At 53.1% G+C, this 20,546-nt stretch overlaps 1 protein-coding gene across 1 annotated transcript; it reads right to left on the bottom strand.

Moving 5' to 3' along the window:
- Positions 1-269: 269 nt before the first annotated feature.
- On the bottom strand, positions 270-20,544 carry dgkzb (diacylglycerol kinase, zeta b; the record flags this gene model as incomplete). The annotated part of the gene is made up of 25 exons (XM_030096975.1): positions 270-1,282; positions 5,474-5,573; positions 5,653-5,689; positions 6,858-6,978; positions 7,072-7,115; positions 7,222-7,253; positions 9,513-9,602; positions 10,235-10,407; positions 10,487-10,527; positions 10,596-10,665; positions 10,840-10,931; positions 11,472-11,572; positions 11,674-11,873; positions 12,132-12,243; positions 16,511-16,584; positions 17,798-17,860; positions 18,029-18,084; positions 19,005-19,083; positions 19,207-19,347; positions 19,439-19,552; positions 19,655-19,715; positions 19,828-19,910; positions 20,019-20,108; positions 20,347-20,421; positions 20,497-20,544. Coding segments are annotated over 25 exons (2,214 nt in total), but the record flags the coding sequence as incomplete, so codon positions are not given.
- Positions 20,545-20,546: the final 2 nt, after the last annotated feature.

Raw genomic sequence — 20,546 nt, 5'->3', positions numbered from 1 at the left:
ATCGTCCAAAAGCTCATTAGTTTCACCAATATTTCATCACGGTCTGCTCAGCCTCTCCTCCACCACAGCCCGGTGTCACCAGATATGTCATATATGCAGATATATGTTCGGTAAATGCACGCGTGTCTAGATACGTACGTCTAGAAATCTATGTCTATAGATCTATGTCTAGGTAAAGCCGGAGCTACGGAAGCCGCATTGTTGTTGTGACTGCTAGCGGCTTGGCAGAGGAGGGCGTTCCCTTGACGCAGGAGCAAGATATGTTCAGTAGCGGCGTAGGGTTGCCGGCGTAGGAACGCCGTGGCGGCGACGGGGGAGTATACTGAGGCCTTAATGGCTAGCCACTAGTGGCTCACGGCTAGCAGCTCGTGGCTTAAGGCTAGCAGCCAGTGGCTAATGGCTAGCATTTAGTGGCCAGTGACTAGCTGCTAGTGGCTCACAGCTAGCAGGTCGTAACTCGCTGCTATTAGCTAACGGCTAGCAGCTGGTGGCTAACAGCTAGCTGCTCCTCCAGGGCGATGAGCGAGGCGAACTGCAGAAACCTGGGTGATGCTGGACTGAAGCGGAGTGGCTTCAGCCTCCAGACTGTTTGTGGTTTTTGTTTACAAGGTTTACGGTTTGTGTTGTTTAGGTGGATAATCATGGTGGATGTTTTTGGTGGATTATCAGTAATGATCAATATTAATCAGTCTGATTTTGCTTTATTGATATGCTTTAGTCTCTATCGTCCAGCCCGAATCTGACTGGCAGCACCCCGACTCTAATTGCTAGTGTTCTCCCTCGTTAACCCGTTTACTGCTAGTACCCGGTGCTTCTGCAGACACATGGTCAGAGGAGCTTTGGCAGGTATTTCCAGAGCTGCGCCCCCTGCTGGCGGCTGCCGGCTCTGCTCCGGCATGGCGGCGGCTGGACTACGGACAGACGCTGGCGAGCAGCGTGAGTCTAACTCCCGTCTCCTCTCTACGAAGCAGCCGTCTAAAGCTAAACACTTGAATTACCACAGAAGAAGAAACGTTTGTGAGTTCGGCTGCAGACGCGTGAAAGCCGCGGCTGGCGGTCTCTCCGGGGTCACGCGGTGCCAGCGGGCCGCACGCCGCTGGTTTTCAGGCATCTACAGGCCGAGCATTCGGACGGGGTGGGGGCGGGATCAGGCCCGGGTCAGAGGTCAGACCGTGGTCTCCCGGTCCTCTCTCTGGACCATCTGCAGGTGCTGGACGCTCTGCAGGTACTCCGCCAGCTCCTGGTCCTCCGCCCGCTCCGCCCGCTGGCTGGACGTCTCGCCCTGAAACACACCGAGACAAAACGGACTCCGGCTGGAGGAGCTGCTGAGAGACACACGTCCACATGGGACGGACGGACGGACGGACGGACGGATGGCTGGACGGATGGATGGATGGATGGACAGATGGATGGATGGACGCACGGATGAACGGAAAAACAGATGGATGGATGGATGACGGACAGATGGATGATGGCTAGACAGATGATGGATGGACAGATGGACGGACGGATGGATGGATGGACGGTTGGATGGATGGACGGTTGGATGGACGGATGGACGGACGGATGGATGGATGGATGGATGGATGAATGACGGACTGACGGACAGATGGATGGATGGACGCACGGATAGACGGACAGATGGATGGATGGATGGATGAATGACGGACGGACGGACGGACAGATGGATGGATGGATGGATGGATGGATGGATGGATTCTACCATTCCTGTCGAAAATACTGGCTCAGTATTTCACCAAGTCTCTGAACACCTGCGGAACAACAACCTGCTGGACCCTTTTCAGTCAGGCTTCAGATGCGACCACTCCACCCAGACCGCTCTCCTGTCAGTCCCAGAATCTCTGCGGCTGGCGAGAGCTGCTGGACAGTCCTCTGTCCTCCTGCTGCTGGTCAGTCCTCTGTCCTCCTGCTGCTGGACAGTCCTCTGTCCTCCTGCTGCTGGTCAGTCCTCGGTCCTCCTGCTGCTGGACTTGTCTGCTGCCTTTGACACCGTGAACCATCAGATCCTCCTCTCCTCTCTCTGACCTCTGCCTCTCAGGTTCTGTCCTGTTGTGGTCCAGGTTCTACCTCACAGGCAGATCTTTCAGAGTGTCATGGCGAGCGGAGGTGTCAAGGTCACATGGCCTATCAACAGGGGTCCCTCAGGGGTCGGTGCTTGGCCCCTTACTCTTCTCTCTGTACACCACCTCACTTGGTGCAGTGATTCGCTCCCATGGCTTCTCCTACCACTGTATGCTGACGACACTCAGCTCTTCCTCTCTTTTCCACCTGACGACACGACAGTCTCAGCTGATCAGCAGGTCTGACTGATCCTCCACCTGGATGAAGGAACGCCACCTTCAGCTAAATCTGTCTCAGACTGAACTCATGGTCTGCCCAGCTGTCCATCTGTCCTCAGATCAGTGTCCAACTTCACTCCAGCCTACTTAAGCCACAAACTCAGGCAGTAACCTGGAGGTCATGATTGATGACCCTCTGACCTTTGAGGGTCACGTGGCCTCAGTTTCTCGGTCTTGTCGCTATGCCCTCTACAACATCAGGAAGATCAGACCCTTCCTGACCCAACAGGCCCCCCAGCTTCTGGTTCAGGCTCTCATGGTGTCACGCATTGACTACTGCAACTCTCTTCTGGCGGGTCTCCCTGCAGGTCCAGTCAAACCTCTACAGAGGATCCAGAATGCAGCAGGTCTGGTCTTCAACCAGCCCAGCAGAGCTCAGGTCCTCCCCTGTTCATCTCCCTTCATTGGCTTCCAATTGCAGCCAGGATCAAATTCAAATCTCTCCTCCTGGCTTACAAAACATTTACAAGAACGGCTCCGGCCGACCTGGACTCCCTGATCCAGGTCTCCTCTCTACCTGGAGCTTCCAGCCCAGCACGGCTCTAGATTCAGATTCAGATTCAGATTCAGAAAACTTTATTGATCCCATAGGGCAATTCGTTTGCAGCACATCTCGAGTCGTTTCACACGTAAATACAACATGAGACAGTCCAGTTTAAGCACAAGTGGAACTCAGGTTGAACGATATTAAAACAAGCAATACAATAAACAATTTAGGAGCTGGAATTCAATAATTTGATTGCAGAAGGCACAAAAGAGTTTGAAAAACGATTAGTTTTCCTAGCTGGAGCATAATACCGGCGTCCAGAAGGCATCAAGATAAACTCTGGAGTCAGAGGATGAAGAGGCTTCACTCAGCAGCTGCTGCTCCCACAGAGAATGACAGTCCCTCAGTTTAACAGCTGTGATTTTAGAGCAGGTCTTGACAATGTTCTGCAGTTTGTTTTTGTCCCTCACAGACAAGGACTGAAACCAACAGATAAAAGAAAATGTGAGTAAACTCTCAATAAACGAGCAGTGAAAATTATTTAAAAGAGTTTTGTTCACATTAAAACCTCCAGCCAGACTCTTCTCCTCTGTTGTTCCCAAATGGTGGAACGAACTTCCTAACTCAGTGCGTTCCGCCGAGTCTCTTTCTACTTTCAAGAGACAATTGAAGACTCAATTGTTCAGAGAACACCTAGGGTCTTAGGGACCCCATGTTTGGGGAAGAATAGATCAGGTGTTCTAAAACCCAGCACTTATGTACCGCTGACTAAGTTGACACACACACATGCAAAAAAACAACAACAAACAAACAAAAAAAAAAGGGGGGGGGGGGGGTAGTGGCTCCTCTTCTGCAACTTGCTGGCAGCTCCCTCGACCAATCACACTTGAAGCAATTGAAGCATTTACTGATGGTTTCTTTCTTTCTTATGTCTGAATTCTTGCTTGTGTTGGACGTCGCTTTGGACAAAAGCGTCTGCTGAATGAAATTGTAGAATTGTAGAATGGATGGATGACGGATGGACGGATGGACGGATGGACAGACGGATGAACGGACGGATGGATGAATGGATGGATGATGGACGGACGGACGGATAGATGGACGGACGGATGGATGGACGGACAGACGCACGGACGGATGGATGGATGGATTCGACAGACTGACATATGGATGGATGGACGGACGGACGGATGGATGACGGATGGATGGATGGATGGATGGATGGATGGATGGACGGACGGACAACGGACGGATGGATGGATGGATTCGACAGACTGACATATGGATGGATGGACGGACGGACGGATGGATGACGGATAGATGGATGGACGGATGGATGGATGGATGGACGGACGGACGACGGATGGATGGATGGACGGATGGACAGACGGATGAACGGACGGATGGATGAATGGATGGATGATGGACGGACGGACGGATAGATGGACGGACGGATGGATGGACGGACAGACGCACGGACGGATGGATGGATGGATTCGACAGACTGACATATGGATGGATGGACGGACGGACGGATGGATGACGGATGGATGGATGGATGGATGGATGGATGGACGGATGGATGGATGGATGGATGGATGGATGGAAAGACTGACATGGATATACGGATGGATGGACGGAGGGATGGATGGATTGATGGACAGACCGACATATGGATGGATGAATGGACGGACGGATGGATGACGGACGGACGGACGGACGGACAACGGATGGATGGATGGACGGACAGACGGACGGACGAATGGATGGATGACAGACGGATGGATGGATGGATGGATTCGACAGACTGACATATGGATGGATGGACGGACGGACGGACGGATGAACGGACGGATGAACGGACAGATGGATGGATGGATGAATGGATGGATGGACGGACGGACGACGGACGGATGGATGATGGACGGATGGACGGACGGATGGATGGATGGATGGATGGACGGATGGATGGACGGACAGACGCACGGACGGATGGATGGATTCGACAGACCGACATATGGATGGATGGACGGACGGACAAATGGACGGATGACGGACGGATGGATGGATGATGGACGGATGGATGGACGGATGGATGGATGGATGATGGACGGATGGATGGACGGACGGATGGATGGATGATGGACGGATGGATGGATGACGGACGGATGGATGGATGGATGGATGGATGGATAAACAGCTGGATAAAGCGACAGATGAGTGTTGGATGAACACATGAATGCGGACATGGATGAACAGCCTGCTGACGGGATCTAAATGTAATCGACACACGGAGTCTTTTCATTGGCTGCAGGCGAGCAACAAAACAGTGATTACGGCCAGCTTCCTGTTACCAGCGGCGTCGCCGTGGCGACGCTGAGTGGCAGCCATTGTGCGAGAGCGGAGGATCCCGCAGAGCTCGGCTCCTCAGTGACACACACCATTAATCACTCTGTACAAGTGGGTCAGTCAACCAGTGGCGGCGCCAGAGCATTTTTCTGGTGGGGCCGAGGTGGGGCTGACCCATGTTGTGGCACGGCTCCAAAAAATGCTAGAACTTCAATGTGAATGTATATTTAAAAAAAACACACCCCTGTGACAGCGCCGCCCGGTGGGCGTGTCTTACCTGCAGGTCGGTGGTCAGCAGCGACGCCCCCGCCTCCACCAGGAAGTGGCAGATGCTCCGGTGGCGGCGGGCAGCGGCCTGGTGGAGCGCCGTCTCTCCTCTGAAAACGAACAAGTGACCTCCGGTCATCACGGCACAGGAGGTCAAAGGTCAGAGTGTAGAGCGCCGGGGAGACTTACGTCTCGTCCTCTGTGACGTCCAGGTGAGACGTGGGCACTGAAGACACAGCAGACATGAGACACTGATGAGGAGCCTCACGAGCATCTAGCAGGCTTCAGGCAGTGGTGAGCAGCAGGGCTAGCACTGCTAACGCTGCTACTGCTGCTAGCACTGCTAACGCTGCTACTGCTGCTAGCACTGCTAACGCTGCTACTGCTGCTACTGCTGCTAACGCTGCTACTGTTGCTAGCACTGCTAACGCTGCTACTGCTGCTAGCACTGCTAACGCTGCTACTGCTGCTAACACTGCTAATGCTGCTACTGCTGCTAGCACTGCTAACGCTGCTACTGCTGCTAGCACTGCTAACGCTGCTACTGCTGCTAGCACTGCTACTGCTGCTACTGCTGCTAGCACTGCTAACGCTGCTACTGCTGCTACTGCTGCTAGCGCTGCTAACGCTGCTACTGCTGCTACTGCTGCTACTGCTGCTAACACTCTTAGTGCTGTTAGTGCTGCTAGCGCTACTAGTGCTGCTAGCACTGCTAGTGCTGCTACTGCTGCTAGTGTTGCTAGCTGCTCCTGCTGCTAATGCTGCTAATGCTGCTAATGCTGCTAGCACTGCTCACCCTGATAGCCCTGATAGCACTGTTGGTGCTGCTCCTGCTGCTAATGCTGCTAATGCTGCTGGCACTGCTTGCACTGCTGGTGTTGCTAATGCTGCTAGCGCTGCTAGTGCTGCTAGCCCGCTCTGCTAGCCTGCTGGTCCTCCTCAGCAGCTGGTCTCAGAGGAACCAGCTGAGGAGGCTCAGCTTGGGTTCAGGACTCCACTGGGTTTGAACCGGAGGTGGAGTCTGGAGACCCGGTTTAGATCGAGACCCGGTTCCGGATCAGTGGCTGATGGTGGATAAAAGTTCTCCGTGTTCTCCAGTGTCTGGTTCTCCGTGGCTTCATTACTAGAACAGCGCCAACTCGTGGATTGACGTTCATTTTCAGTGTTTCTGCCGTTGTCGTGGAAACACACGGTTTTGAAAGCGTTGCCATGGAAATGTGAACGTTTGCTGAGAGGTCAGCAGAAGCTGGATCCTGCTGCGAGGCTGTGGCGGCGGCATGACAGCGTGATGACGGCGTGACGGTGTGACGGCGGCGTGTGCTCTGATGGCGGCGTGCGGTCTGTTGGCGGCGCGGCAGCGGCGGCGGCTCAGGCGTGCAGCGTGCGGCTCTCACCGTGCTGGATGAGGTATCTGACGATGTCCTTGGAGCCGGCCTGCACGGCGCGGTGCAGCAGTGTGCAGCCCGACGCGTCCCGGTGCAGCAGGTCCGCCCCCAGCTGGTGGAGCTCCGTCAGCTGCACAGACAGCCGGGTCAGAGGTCAGAGGTCGCTCATGTTTTCAACCGACGAGGCCATCAGAGGGGTCAGAGGTCACTGCTGCAGACTCACCCTGCTCAGGTCCTCGGTCAGGACACAGGAAGCCAGCTCTGCTTCTACACACACACACACACACACACACACACACACACACACATCAGCATGGCGTGGCGCCCCCTAGTGGACAGTCTGGCTTCACTTCCTGGTTCAGTGTCTGTTCACCTGTGTTGAGCTGAGATGGAGCCGTGGACGACCTGAGGACGAGAGACAGAGAGACAGCATGAGGACAGACAGTCCAGCTCACACTCCTCACTCTTTACACACTTCACACACCTCACACACCTCACTCGTCTCACACACCTCACACACCTTGCCTGGTAACCCAGCCCCGCCCACTCCTCCTCCACTGGATTCTGGAGCTGGTCTCAGTCTGGGCCGGAGCCCATGGAGGGGATTTCACTGGGTCTGAAACGGTCGAGCCAATCAGCGTTGCCGCTTTGTTTTCAAATTTTTTTGGCGAATTCCGGCGGCTAAACCGGAAGTGACGCTATTGCTGCGCGTAGCGGAGATGACGGACTTTAACTTTAACCATCGTCTGAAAGCTGCAGTCAGTAAAGTTACAGCCGAAATACCAAGAATTACAACAATCAAGCAAGAGCCAGAGTCTGGCCTGGAGAGGGTCTGACAGGAAAAGACGTTTTCGCCTGTCTTTGCATGTTGGGAAGCTAGAGCTAATGAGCTAATGCTAACCCTGAGAGAAGCTAGAGCTAATGCTAACCCTGAGAGAAGCTAGAGCTAATGAGCTAATGCTAACCCTGAGAGAAGCTAGAGCTAATGAGCTAATGCTAACCCTGAGAGAAGCTAGAGCTAATGAGCTAATGCTAACCCTGAGAGAAGCTAGAGCTAATGAGCTAATGCTAACCCTGAGAGAAGCTAGAGCTAATGAGCTAATGCTAACCCTGAGAGAAGCTAGAGCTAATGAGCTAATGCTAACCCTGAGAGAAGCTAGAGCTAATGAGCTAATGCTAACCCTCAGAGAAGCGAACACATGTTGATGACGTATTTGTTTTGAAGCGCTGATTGGCTGAAGTGCCTGTCAGTCAGAGGAGGAACCGACGCCCCCTGCAGGAGGTTTCTATGGGCTCCTGTCCAGACTGAGCTTAACTCCAAATCCAGATGTGGATGAGGAGTGGGGGGGCTGCTTTACCAGGCTATGACACACCTCACACTCCTCACACACCTCACACTCGTCTCTCAGACCATGTTGGACAGATTCTCTGGATTTCAGAGCCAGAAAGGTTGTCGGTTGTATTTTCTCTTGTCAGTTAATGTGGTTCAGAATAAGCTGCATGTTCTCCCTGAGCACACTGAACACGTCTGGCCAGTCGCCTCCTGACAGCCTGCTGCCGTCGGCGTTTCCCTCCATCCTGCAGACCCAGAAATGAGCCTGAGGCTGAGTGTGGAGGCCGTGTGACTGGAGGAGGAGGAGGAAGAGGAGGAGGAGGAGGAGGAGGAAGAGGAGGAGGAAGAGGAGGAGGAAGAGGAGGAGGAGGAGGAGGAGGAAGAGGAGGAGGAAGAGGAGGAAGAGGAGGAGGAGGAGGAAGAGGAGGAGGAGGAGGAGGAGGAAGAAGAGGAGGAGGAGGAAGAAGAGGAGGAGGAGGAAGAAGAGGAGGAGGCGGAGAAGGAGGAAGAGGAGGAGGAGGAGGAGGAGGAGGAGGAAGAGGAAGAGGAAGAGGAGGAGGAGGAGGAAGAGGAAGAGGAAGAGGAGGAGGAAGAGGAAGAGGAGAAGGAGGAAGAGGAGGAGGAGGAGGAAGAGGAGGAGGAAGAGGAGGAAGAGGAGGAGGAGGAGGAGGAAGAAGAGGAGGAGGAGGAGGAGGAAGAAGAGGAGGAGGAGGAAGAAGAGGAGGAGGCGGAGAAGGAGGAAGAGGAGGAGGAGGAGGAGGAGGAGGAGGAGGAGGAAGAGGAAGAGGAAGAGGAAGAGGAAGAGGAGGAGGAAGAGGAAGAGGAAGAGGAGGAGGAGGAGGAAGAGGAAGAGGAAGAGGAGGAGGAAGAGGAAGAGGAGAAGGAGGAAGAGGAGGAGGAGGAGGAGGAGGAAGAGGAGGAGGAGGAGGCGGAAGAGGAGGAGGAGGTGGAGGAGGAAGAGGAAGAGGAGGAGGTGGAGGAGGAGGAAGAGGAGGAAGAGGAGGAGGAGGTGGAGGAGGAAGAGGAGGAAGAGGAGGAGGAGCGATGGTGTACTGGGTGGAGGCTCGGAGCTCTGGCAGTGTGGAGGTGGAGCGAGGCACAGTGAGAAACGAGGCTGCTCTGCTTCAGGTCGACACACAAGACACTGAGTGAGAGGCTTCTGACTGACACACAACACAACAACCACACAGACACACAAAGAACCACACAAACAGGCTAAAACTGCAGGACAAACTCATCCAACGATGAGCTTCTTCCTGACCTCTGGCCTGAACCGTGTGTGTGTGTGTGTGTGTGTGTGTGTGTGTGTGTGTGTGTGTGTGTGTTACTACCTGCAGAGGGCGCTCTTTGAGGAGCTCTGGGACAAAGCGTTGACCACAGAGCTGTCGCTCAAAATTCTCTTCCTATCAAAGTCTTGCAACCTGAAACACAGACACACACACATGCACACACACACACACACACACACACACACACACACACACACACAGTTTCATCAATTAAAACTAAACATCAGCTGAGAGAGCAGAAGCCAAGAGATCAACCAGCCAACCAACAGGTCAACCATCTAACCAGCCAGCCAGGGCCGGCTCTAGGCATAGGCGAACAAGGCGCCATGTACGGGGGGGGGGGGGGCTGTGGCCGTACAAGGGGCGCCCCGACGCTCCATGCGAGCACCGCTCTGCGTCGCTCTGATGGCCCGAGTGAGCAGCACTCTGCTTGGCATCGTTCGGCATCGCTCGTCGGCAACCCCCCCCCCCCCCCCCCCCCCCCCCCCCCCACTCGACAGCTCTTGGTGACTCTCCCCCAGGGCGCTCGTGTCGGGCCCGCCGAGGGCGCCTGAGAAGCAGCCTGAGAACCAGCTAACTGACCTATCAAGCGATTGACCAAGTAACTGGCTGACCGTTCAACTAGATGACTAGTTAAGAAACCAACCAACAGACCGACCAACCAGTCAACCAACCATCTGATCGACCATCTGAGTAGTCGACTAACTGACCAACCCATTGATCTACCCATCCACCAACTAACCAGCCGGTGGCCGGCCTCTCACCTGGGGCCGGCGGAGGAGGGGGGGGAGCACGGTCTCTGCTGGTCCAGGTGCTCCTCTGAGTCCACCAGGTCCGGCATGCCGGTGGAGGTTCCCACCGTCTCCCTGACGACCAGCTCCGGGTCCAGGATGTAGAGCTCCTCCTGGGAGATCTCCGTCACGTAGTTCAGGTGCTCCTGCATGAGAACCCAGAGGCGGGATCAGGGTCTGAGGGTTTTGGGGGTCTGGAGGGTCTTGCGGGGGAGCTGCTGGTACCTGAGCTCGGTCGATCCTGTAGAAGCGATCTGCGGTGGTACCTGAGACAGAGGAGGTGCAGGTTGAGGGTCTGGCGGTGGGACTGAGCCTGAGCGGCAGGAGGACTTACAGTCGAGGAAACACCACTTCGAGGACAGCTTCTTGGAGGACAGTCTCTCAGACGAGACAGCGTCACCGTCCTGAAAGGGACAGTCCACCGACCAGTCAGCGTGTTGACATCAACAACTCACGAACCAAAGCCTGCTCCCTCGAGGGCAGCGTGGAACACAGGAGGGTCCTCCACGGTTCCATGAGGGGGAGGGGCCTGTCCCTATGTAGCTCCGCCCCCTCAGAGTGTGTGTTGCATGTTCTACCTGCTCCGGGTTGTCGTGCAGACGCTCGATGAGCAGCCGGCAGGTCTCCAGGTCGCTGTCTCCGGGGACGGTGATGACTCCGAGTGGCGTGGCTGCAGGAGACCAACCGCAGAACCGCGTCACCGTCGGAACCCCAAAAGTTCAGTCCAGCAGCACACCGGGACTAAACCGGTTCTGATCTGAACCACACAAGGTCCATTTTGTTTAGCTGCTAGCATTTAGCATCAGCAGTCACCGTCGGGGGGGAAGCTTGCTTCATTGGGCCACGGCATGCTAATGCTAACTGTTTCACATGCGCTAAGCTGTAACTAGCTTAAAGTGCTAGCTTTGCTGGATTCCTGTTTTATGTGCTGAGTCAGGATGATGCTATTGACACCTGATGCTGATGCTAACCGTTTTACACCCGTCAGGATGTAACTGGCTAACTGTGCTATCTTGTTACTGATGCTAATGCTACCGGTTGCTAATGCCATCTGGCTGAGAGAACCAGAGAGAACCTGAAACATCAGCCGTGCTTTGCTGTGATTGGCTGATGGGAAGAAGGAGGCGGGGCCTGAGCTGTGGAAGCTGCTGGCCAGATGTTTGGCTAGAGAAGGGATCACATGACCAGGAAGTGATGTCAGAGGACTCACAGGCCTCCTTCAGCTGGTCCTTGTCGTAGTGCAGCCCCTCGTAGGCCGCCATGCTGACCCGGTTCACCCGGACCTGCAGCTGCTCAGGAACCGGCTGCTGACTGCAGCACACACACACACACACACACACACACACACACACACAGTGAGCAGGGGCAGACAGCTGGCGGCGTGTGCGTGGCGACGGAGGGGCGTGGCCTACTCGTTGAGGTGGGGCATGGAGACCCTGCGCTTGGCCTTCTGCACCATGTTGGCCCGGTTCCTCAGGCTGATGCTGATGACGGACGGGGCCAGCCGGCAGGGCTCTCCGTCCACCTGCATGGGGATGGGCTTGAAGGTGGTGAGGGTCGCCTCTCGGCACTGGTGGAGCCGCTCGCCGTGGCCGCCCACCTGCAGCGTGGCCTGGACGGCGGCGGCAACCGGGAAGGACAGACACAGCACAGGTTTGATGTGGTCTCTCCTGGTCTCCCCTGGTCTGTCCTGGTCTCTCCAGGTTTGATGTGGTCTCTCCTGGTCTCCCCTGGTCTGTCCTGGTCTCTCCAGGTTTGATGTGATCTCTACTGGTCTTTGCTGGTCTTTCCTGGCCTGTGCTGGTCTGTCCAGGTTTGATGTGGTCTCTCCTGGTCTGTCCTGGTCCTGGTCTGACGTTGGTGGACTCACCAGGGACGTCATGGTGAATCCGATGACTTCGATGTAGCCGTCGTCATGACGCTGAGGCTCAAAGTCCTGATGTTCTCCGGGGTGACCCCACGGAACAGTTCCAGCGCAGTACCTGCAGGAACCACAAGGAGACGGTCTGATGTGGTCCAGACACCTCGACACACAGACAGGACCCCTGACCGGGCCCGTGTCCGCGGACGACATCTGAGAGGACAGAAGCAGCTGTGTTTACAGTTATATGTTCACAGCTGTGTTTCAAGATGTGTGTTTACAAGTGTGTGTTTACAGGTGTGTGTTTATGGCTGTGTATTTACAGTTGTGTGTTTCCAGGTGTGTATTTCCAGTTGTGTGTTTATGGCTGTGTATTTACAGTTGTGTGTTTCCAGGTGTGTATTTCCAGTTGTGTGTTTATGGCTGTGTGTTTACATTTGTGTGTTTCCAGTTGTGTGTTTACGGCTGTGTGTTTACATTTGTGTGTTTACGCCTGTGTATTTCCAGTTGTGTGTTTACAGGTGTGTGTGTACAGTTGTGTGTTTACGGCTGTGTGTTTCCAGTTGTGCGTTTTGTTGTGTGTCAGTATTTTGCCTGTCGTTTCTAAAATCACTGAAAAGTGTATTGCATATCAATTAATTCAACATCTGGGATCCGTAGTTCCTGTGCTGGACCGTCCAACGGACTGTCCTCAACATAGTCCTAGGCTTTACTTCTTATTGTCTCATGCTAGCTGTTGCCAAAGCTGTCCGTCCCTGGGAGAGGGATCCCTCCAGACTGTGGTTCTCCCCAAGAGTTCTTCTCTTCCCACTGGGTTTCTGGAGTTTGTTCTTGCCGGATGTGAGGGTCTAAGGCGGTGGTTGCTTCGTTTTGTCTCGTTACTGAATTTGACATATTAACATGATGCTTATTCACTGTTTTTATTTTTACCAATCAATGTAACATCTTGAAGCCTCTGAGGCAGCTGCTGTTGTGATACTGGGCTATACAAAAATAAAACTGATTGATTGATTGAACATCTTGATAAGGGATTCACTCCTCTGCACAGAATGCAGTTTGGCTTTCGGCCTAACCACTCGACAGAGACGGCGAACTGTTTTTTTTTTTTAGAAAAAAATGAAACTTTCATTCGATAAAAATTCATATGTCGGCGCTGTGTTTTTAGATCTCAAGAAAGCGTTTGACACCGTTAACCGCCATGTTCTTCTGACCAAGCTTACACATTTCAATTTCTCAGCAGATTCACTTGCATGGTTCAATTCTTATCTACAATTCTACAATTTCATTCAGCAGACGCTTTTGTCCAAAGTGACGTCCAACACAAGCAAGAATACAGACATAAGAAAGAAAGAAACCATCAGTAAATGCTTCAATTGCTTCAAGTGCGATTGGTCGAGGGAGCTGCCATCAAGCTGCAGAAGAGGAGCCACTACCTCCCCCCCCCCTTTTTTTTTGTCTCTCAAACAGACAACAGTGTGTCTGTATAAATGGAGTACAGTCCCAGTGTCTCAGCAGTAACGTTGGTGTCCCACAGGGTTCCGTATTAGGACCCTTGTTATTTTCATTATACATCAATGATTTGCCGGATGTTTGCCCTGAGCTTGATATGTTAATGTATGCTGATGATGCGGTGTTATTCACCTATGGTTCAAATGTGCCGACTATCGCTGCTAATCTCACAAAGGGTCTGAGCAATGTGCACGGCTGGCTTAAGCAACGTTGTCTCATGCTTAACCCAAAAAAGACAGTGTGCATGATGTTCAGTAAAAAAAAACATACAACAACCTAGGTCCCTTGTATTTCTGGATGGAGAGGAATTGGAGTTGGTGACCCACTTCAGATATCTCGGGGTGATATTAGACTCCAAACACATTCAAAAAGCACATTAAAAAGGTCTCCAACACCATCAAATTTAGTTTGCAAAACTTCAAACAAATTCGGTCCTCAATAACAGCAGAGGCAGCTAAGTCGTACCTCCACTGCATGATATTCTCACACATTGAACATTGCTTAACAACTTGGTCCTTTGCTGGTGCCACTGCACTTAAAGCTCGGGTAGACGATGTTGTCCAAAAGCACTTCTTGTCATCCTGAGTGAAATGCTCCCTGCCCCCTGGGAGAAGTCAATACATTATGTGGACGGAAAAAGGTGTGGAAAAAAGTCTGACCACTGCAGCAGCCACAGGACAGTAAAAACTCCGACCAATCGGAAGGCGCGGACCGCTCTTAAGAAACCAATCATATCCCTTCGCCGTTCTACCAGCCCCCTGCGCGTACATTTCAATGGCGTGCACTGGCCCTGGTTCAGGGCGCGTTGCCAAGGCGCTCTCGACGCTCGCGGCTCGCGTGAAAAAAAACAGAAGGAAGTGGAGCGGCGCGCTGCGCTGCTATGCGCGTTGTGTGCGGCAGTCAGAAAGGTTCATAACATTGGAGGCGATCACAAACTCCGTGCGCATGGTGCTTCCGTGCGCGCGCGTGCACGGCGCTTCCGCGTCCAGTGAGTTCGCTCCCAACGGGAGCTCCTCCAATGGGGTGGGAGCTGGGCGGAGCTCGGCGGTGCTACATTCGTGCTACATGCTAGTTTTCCAAGATCGCAGACCCTAGCTTTAAACCGATCGAACAGCTTTATAAAAAGGCTTTTAAGGTTTTAGATAAAAAAACACAGTCCTTTCATATATGTAGTTTACTTGAAAAATATATATTTTTTTAAACCTTGAAAACCTGAAAATCTTTAAAAGCAATTGTCTTGTATATGGAGTGTTACATGGCCTGGCTCCACCACCTCTTAATGATGCTGTTAAAATAAGGAACTGTGAAACTAGCACTCGATCAACAGCCAGGGGAACTGTTTCATTTCGTTTATTTGGGCATATCACATAACAAACATATCAACAAGAATATGCAAAACCATTCATTGAATGTATACTGTGAAGTGCAGTTTAGGAAATGCACCTTTTCCCAAAATGTGCTCTCCATTAAGGGCTCTTCTAGTTGGAACACTTTACCAATGACAATTAGAGAAAGTAGCACATATGTTATATTTAAAAGACAACTTAGAGAATGGCTTCTGGGTCAGCAAACATGCCAGCATTAGAAGGCAGGAACATACTTTTATAAACAGATGAATGTGTGAGTGAGTGAGTGTGGTGTGGAAGGAGGAGGGAAAGTTGAATGTGTTTTATTTTATGTAAAGTATAGTCACTTTAGGGCTTGTATGGTTTTAGTATATTGTATTGTGTGTATTTTGTCATGTCTCCTGTATGTTCTTGTCCTGGTGGTTTGTTTTTACCCAATGGGACCAAGGATGGAAATGAGCCTTGAGCTAAATCCGGCATATTTACAGCACTGAGGTCTGTTCATTAATATGCATTGTCCCATTCAAATAAAGTAATGAATGAAATGAAAAAATGTTTACAGGTGTTTGTTTACAGGTGTGTGTTTACAGGTGTGTGTTTACAGGTGTGTGTTTACGGCTGTGTTTACAGGCGTTTGTTTACAGGTGTGTGTTTACGGCTGTGTGTTTACGGCTGTGTGTTTACGGCTGTGTGTTTCCAGGTGTTTGTTTACCGGTGTGTGTTTACGGCTGTGTGTTTACAGGTGTGTGTTTACGGCTGTATGTTTACAGGTGTGTGTTTACGGCTGTGTGTTTACAGGTGTGTGTTTACGGCTGTGTTTACAGGCGTTTGTTTACAGGTGTATGTTTACAGGTGTTTGTTTACAGGTGTGTGTTTACGGCTGTGTGTTTACAGGTGTGTGTTTACGGCTGTGTTTCCAGGTGTTTGTTTACCGGTGTGTGTTTACGGCTGTGTGTTTACAGGTGTGTGTTTACGGCTGTATGTTTACAGGTATGTGTTTACGGCTGTGTGTTTACAGGTGTATGTTTACAGGTGTTTGTTTACAGGTGTGTGTTTACGGCTGTGTGTTTCCAGGTGTTTGTTTACAGTTGTGTGTTTACGGCTGTGTGTTTACAGGTGTGTGTTTACAGGTGTGTGTTTACGGCTGTGTGTTTACAGGTGTGTGTTTACGGCTGTGTTTTTACAGGTGTGTGTTCACAGGTGTGTGTTTACGGCTGTGTGTTTACAGGTGTGTTTTTACAGGTGTGTGTTTACGGCTGTGTGTTTACAGGTGTGTGTTTACGGCTGTGTGTTTACAGGTGTGTGTTTACGGCTGTGTGTTTACAGGTGTGTGTTTACGGCTGTGTGTTTACAGGTGTGTGTTTACAGGTGTGTGTTTACGGCTGTGTGTTTACAGGTGTGTGTTTACGGCTGTGTGTTTACAGGTGTGTGTTTACAGGTGTGTGTTTACGGCTGTGTGTTTCCGGCTGCTTCATTCTCCCTGGTCTGCCGCGGCGGTGCGTTCAGGGCCAGGGAGGAACATGCAGCTCGTACCTCGGGATGTTGAGGAACAGCAGACACTGCAGCTTCAGGTCCTGGACTCTGGCCGTGAGGTCGGTTCCGTCACACTGCAAAGCCAGCAAACCGTGTCAGCAGAGGTCAGAGGTCAGTAAAGGTCGGAGCTGCAGGTTCCGCTGCTGCCGAGCTGCTCCACACGTCGGAGCTCCGCAGAAGGACAGGTGAGCTGGAACTCTGCGCACTCACTCAGACACACCTCACGGTGTGGAACAGTAAATCCTGGACGCTTTCATATCACCACGGATTAAAGTCCCCAGAACTGAACGATGCTCAGTTTGAATCTTTACACCAGAGAAGCAGAATTAACGTCTGACGAAGCTCATTCAGAGTTTTCACTCTGAGCTTTTAGATTTCTGCACGGAGCTGCAGCAGTGGGCCGGCTATTCCATACAGCAGGGGTGTTCAACCTGTGGCTCTGGAGCCACATGTGACTCTTCTGTCCCTCTGCAGCGGCTCCATGAGGCTTCACAGGATAAAACGTGAATGAACATTCACCTTATTTTCGTTGTAGCTACACCGCAGTGCCGTTCAGAACGACTCGTCACTCTCGGTTCTAAAGGGGTTCGACTCAAACTTGGAAAAAACAGCTAAAACCACAAGAACTGGAAAAGATGATTAAAAAAAACACGAAATGTTGAAAATTCCTAAAAGAAGAACATAAATATGATTAAAACTGCTTAAAGGAGGTAAAATGGTTGAGACAGCAAAAATTTCCAAATTGTCAACAAAAAATAATTAATTAAATTAATAAATACATTTAATAAAATGTTCAGTAATCTGAACTTTAACTTCATGAATGCATCATTAGATCTAGTTCCTGTAGCTCCCGGAGCTGCGTTCGCCTCCTTTTAAAGGTTAAACGTTCTTTGTGGCTCCAGAACAGCTGGAGCCGACAGAAAGGCTCTGAAACGGATCTTTGGGTCATAAAGGTCGCAGAACGACTGACGGCGCTCAGCGGGGCCTGAACCTGTGGGCCAGGGGGGCAGCGTGGAACCCGGGAGCTGAGGGGGATGAAGTGGAACAGCACGGCCAGTCCAGCAGGGGGCAGCGTCAGAGCGCGGGCCGGAGCTTCAGCCCTGGCTTGAGCTCAGTGAGGGTCAGAGCAGCGAAGAACCGCAGGAAGAGGACAGAGGATCTGTCAGGGGAAAGAAAGACCGGGTCCGGGTCCCAGAGGACCGTGTGTGTGTGTGTGTGTGTGTGTGTGTGTGTGTGTGTGTGTGTGTGTGTGTGTGTGTGTGTGTGTGTGTGACAGGAACTACTCACCACCACCCTGATGTGTTTGGCGAGATCCTTGGAGCTCCCACTGAGGAAGTCTGTGAAGGCCGTCTGAAACACACACACACACACAGACACACACACACACACACACACACACACACACACACACACACACACACACACACACACACACACACACACACACACACACACACACACCAGTCAACCTCTCTGGGATCCCCGGGACCAACTGGAGGAAGCGCTGAGGACACTCACGCCTGCATAGAACATCTTGTTCCTGAAGCGGCTGTTGAACTTCTCCGGGTTCGCCTCTGAAACGGAGAGCCGGCAACTCAGGGGAGCACGGCAACTGCAGCAACACTGGCAACTGCAGCAACACTGGCAACTGCAGCAACACTGGCAACTGCAGCAACACTGGCAACTGCAGCAACACTGGCAACTACAGCAACACTGGCAACAATAGCAACAACCACACCAACAGCAGCAGCTATGGCAGCTGATCCCCGCCCCCCCTGCAGCTAGCGGGTCGACCCGAGTTCTCGACCCGCTAACAATCGCCTTTTGTCTCCTTTCGCTCTGCCTGCAGACCCGCCTGCTGGCGAGCCGACTCGCTGCGTTTTCCCGCGCTGATGGTGTCCCACGTTGATGACATCATCAGCGAGACGGAGCAAAGCGAGAGTAAACAACGGACTACAGCTCAGTCCCCGTTAGCTGCAGACAGATCTCCTCGTCCCCAGATCAGGAGCAGCTCTCTGGTCTCGCCGTCCTGCCAGTCCCGGGTCATCCTGAAGGGACTCTCACGCTGTGTCCAGAAACAACAGCTAGCGCGCTAACGTAGCCGCGCTGCGTCGACGTCGTCACGTTAGTTACCGCGTCGACTCGTGTCTGCCTTTCACACTCCCTTTGGCCCCTCCCACTAAAAGCCGATAGTAGCGACCCGCTAAAAACCCGCGTCGACTGCAGGGTTGAAAGACCCGGGTCTAAAGCCGAGTGAACCCTTCGCACCGCCATGAGGAGCCGGGTCTCAGCGGGTTTGAACGGGTTCTTCGGCCGGTGGGAAGGGGCCTCAGTCAGCGGCAGCCGCTGCTCTGGCAGGGTGATGAAGTGTTTGAGGACGGGGTTTTAGCCCTCAGCAGTGTCTGCAGGAGTTGCCCCGCCCCCTGAGCTTCTCAGGTGAAGCCGTGAATGAAGCGACTGATTAGCATTAGTATTAGCATTAGCGACCTCTGACCTCTGGATTCGTGGAAGCCCAGCGTGACGTGAGCGTCGAAGCCCAGACTGAAGTAGTTGTTGAAGACGTCGATGGGGAGCTGAGGAGGACAGCGGCGTCAACAGGGGAGCGGCGGGACCGCCGGGACCCGGGACCACTGCCGGGACCGTCACTGGGACCCGGGACCGCCGCCTGGACCCGGGTCCGTCTCCCGGACGCTCACCTTGTCGGTCTGCTGCTCGTCCCGGTCCTCCGGCTGGGCCTCCGGGTTGGGGTCCACGTTCAGGTTCCAGCGGTCCAGCTGCACGATGTCCCCGTCCTCCACGTGAGACAGGATCTTAGAGAGGGGCTCGTCCGTGTAGCCCTGAGGACAGAGTCCAGACCGGGACCGGCTTCAAAAACCTGAGGTCACATCACAACCAGAGCTCCAAACCCCTCCCCCCCCGTGGACTCACCCCGCCCCAGTTCAGGGTCCGGGCCAGGTCGTTCCCGGTCCCCAGAGGGACGATGGCCACAGGGGGCTGGGGGCGGAGCTTCAGCTGGTCCAGGACCGACAGGATCCAGCCCACCTGTGGAGGTTTGAACCAATCAGAGAGAGCGATGCACTCTAAACATGACCGGTGAAGAACCAGGACCAGGACCAGCAAACGGACCCTGAACGAGGAACCCACCGTGCCGTCTCCTCCACAGGCCAGGATCCTCAGATTGGGAACTTTGGAGTACAATTCCAGCCTACACACACACACACACACACACACACACACACACACACACACAGGGGAGGTGGCGTCATGGGTCCAGGTCTGAGGGGGTCCTCCTCTGGTTCCTCAGAGACCCGTCTCACCCCTCTGCTGGTCCTCCCTTGCTGAGGTCGAAGACCTGCCGGGGGTTCAGGTACCACATGAAGGACTGGATGATCTTGGCTCCCTGAGGAGAACCGCAGAGAACCCATGAACCGGCGGAGCGCCGAGGCAGAACATGAAGACTGCACAGACCGGCACAGACCGGCACAGACCGGCACAGTCCGGAACAGACCTGGTTCCCTCCACTCTTTGGGTTCACGAAGACCAGCAGAGGCTTGATGAGCGGAGAGGGAAGAGGTCTGACCAGGAAGGGGGGGCGGTCCTGCTGACACACACACACACACACACACACACACACACACACACACACACACACACACACACACACACACACACACACAGTCACACACACACCCCTGAAAATCCAAAAGCTTCTTGTAGAGTGTGTGCACTTGTACCCCTGTGTGTGTGTGTGTGTGTGTGTGTGTGTGTGTGTGTGTGTGCGTGTGTGCATGCGTGTGTGCGTGCCTGCGTGTGCATGTGTGTGTGTGTGAGATCACCTCAGATCCTCTCTTACTGGACCTGTTGCTCTTCAGCGACGTCCGTTTCTTCTTTTTACTCGACTTCAGAGAAGACTGCAGAGGACACAGTCAATGTTTCTGATGTGTGTGTGTGTGTGTGTGTGTGTGTGTGTGTGTGTGTGTGTGTACCTGTGGGCGTCGCACCCTTAAGATCCAGGTTGGGGGGACGATGACGGCAG

This window comes from Salarias fasciatus, chromosome 7, assembly GCF_902148845.1.
Source record: "Salarias fasciatus chromosome 7, fSalaFa1.1, whole genome shotgun sequence".
In the NCBI taxonomy this organism is placed as follows: domain Eukaryota; kingdom Metazoa; phylum Chordata; class Actinopteri; order Blenniiformes; family Blenniidae; genus Salarias; species Salarias fasciatus.
Note: the sequence above shows the minus strand (reverse complement) of the source record. Positions and strands in the feature narration are given on the sequence as shown.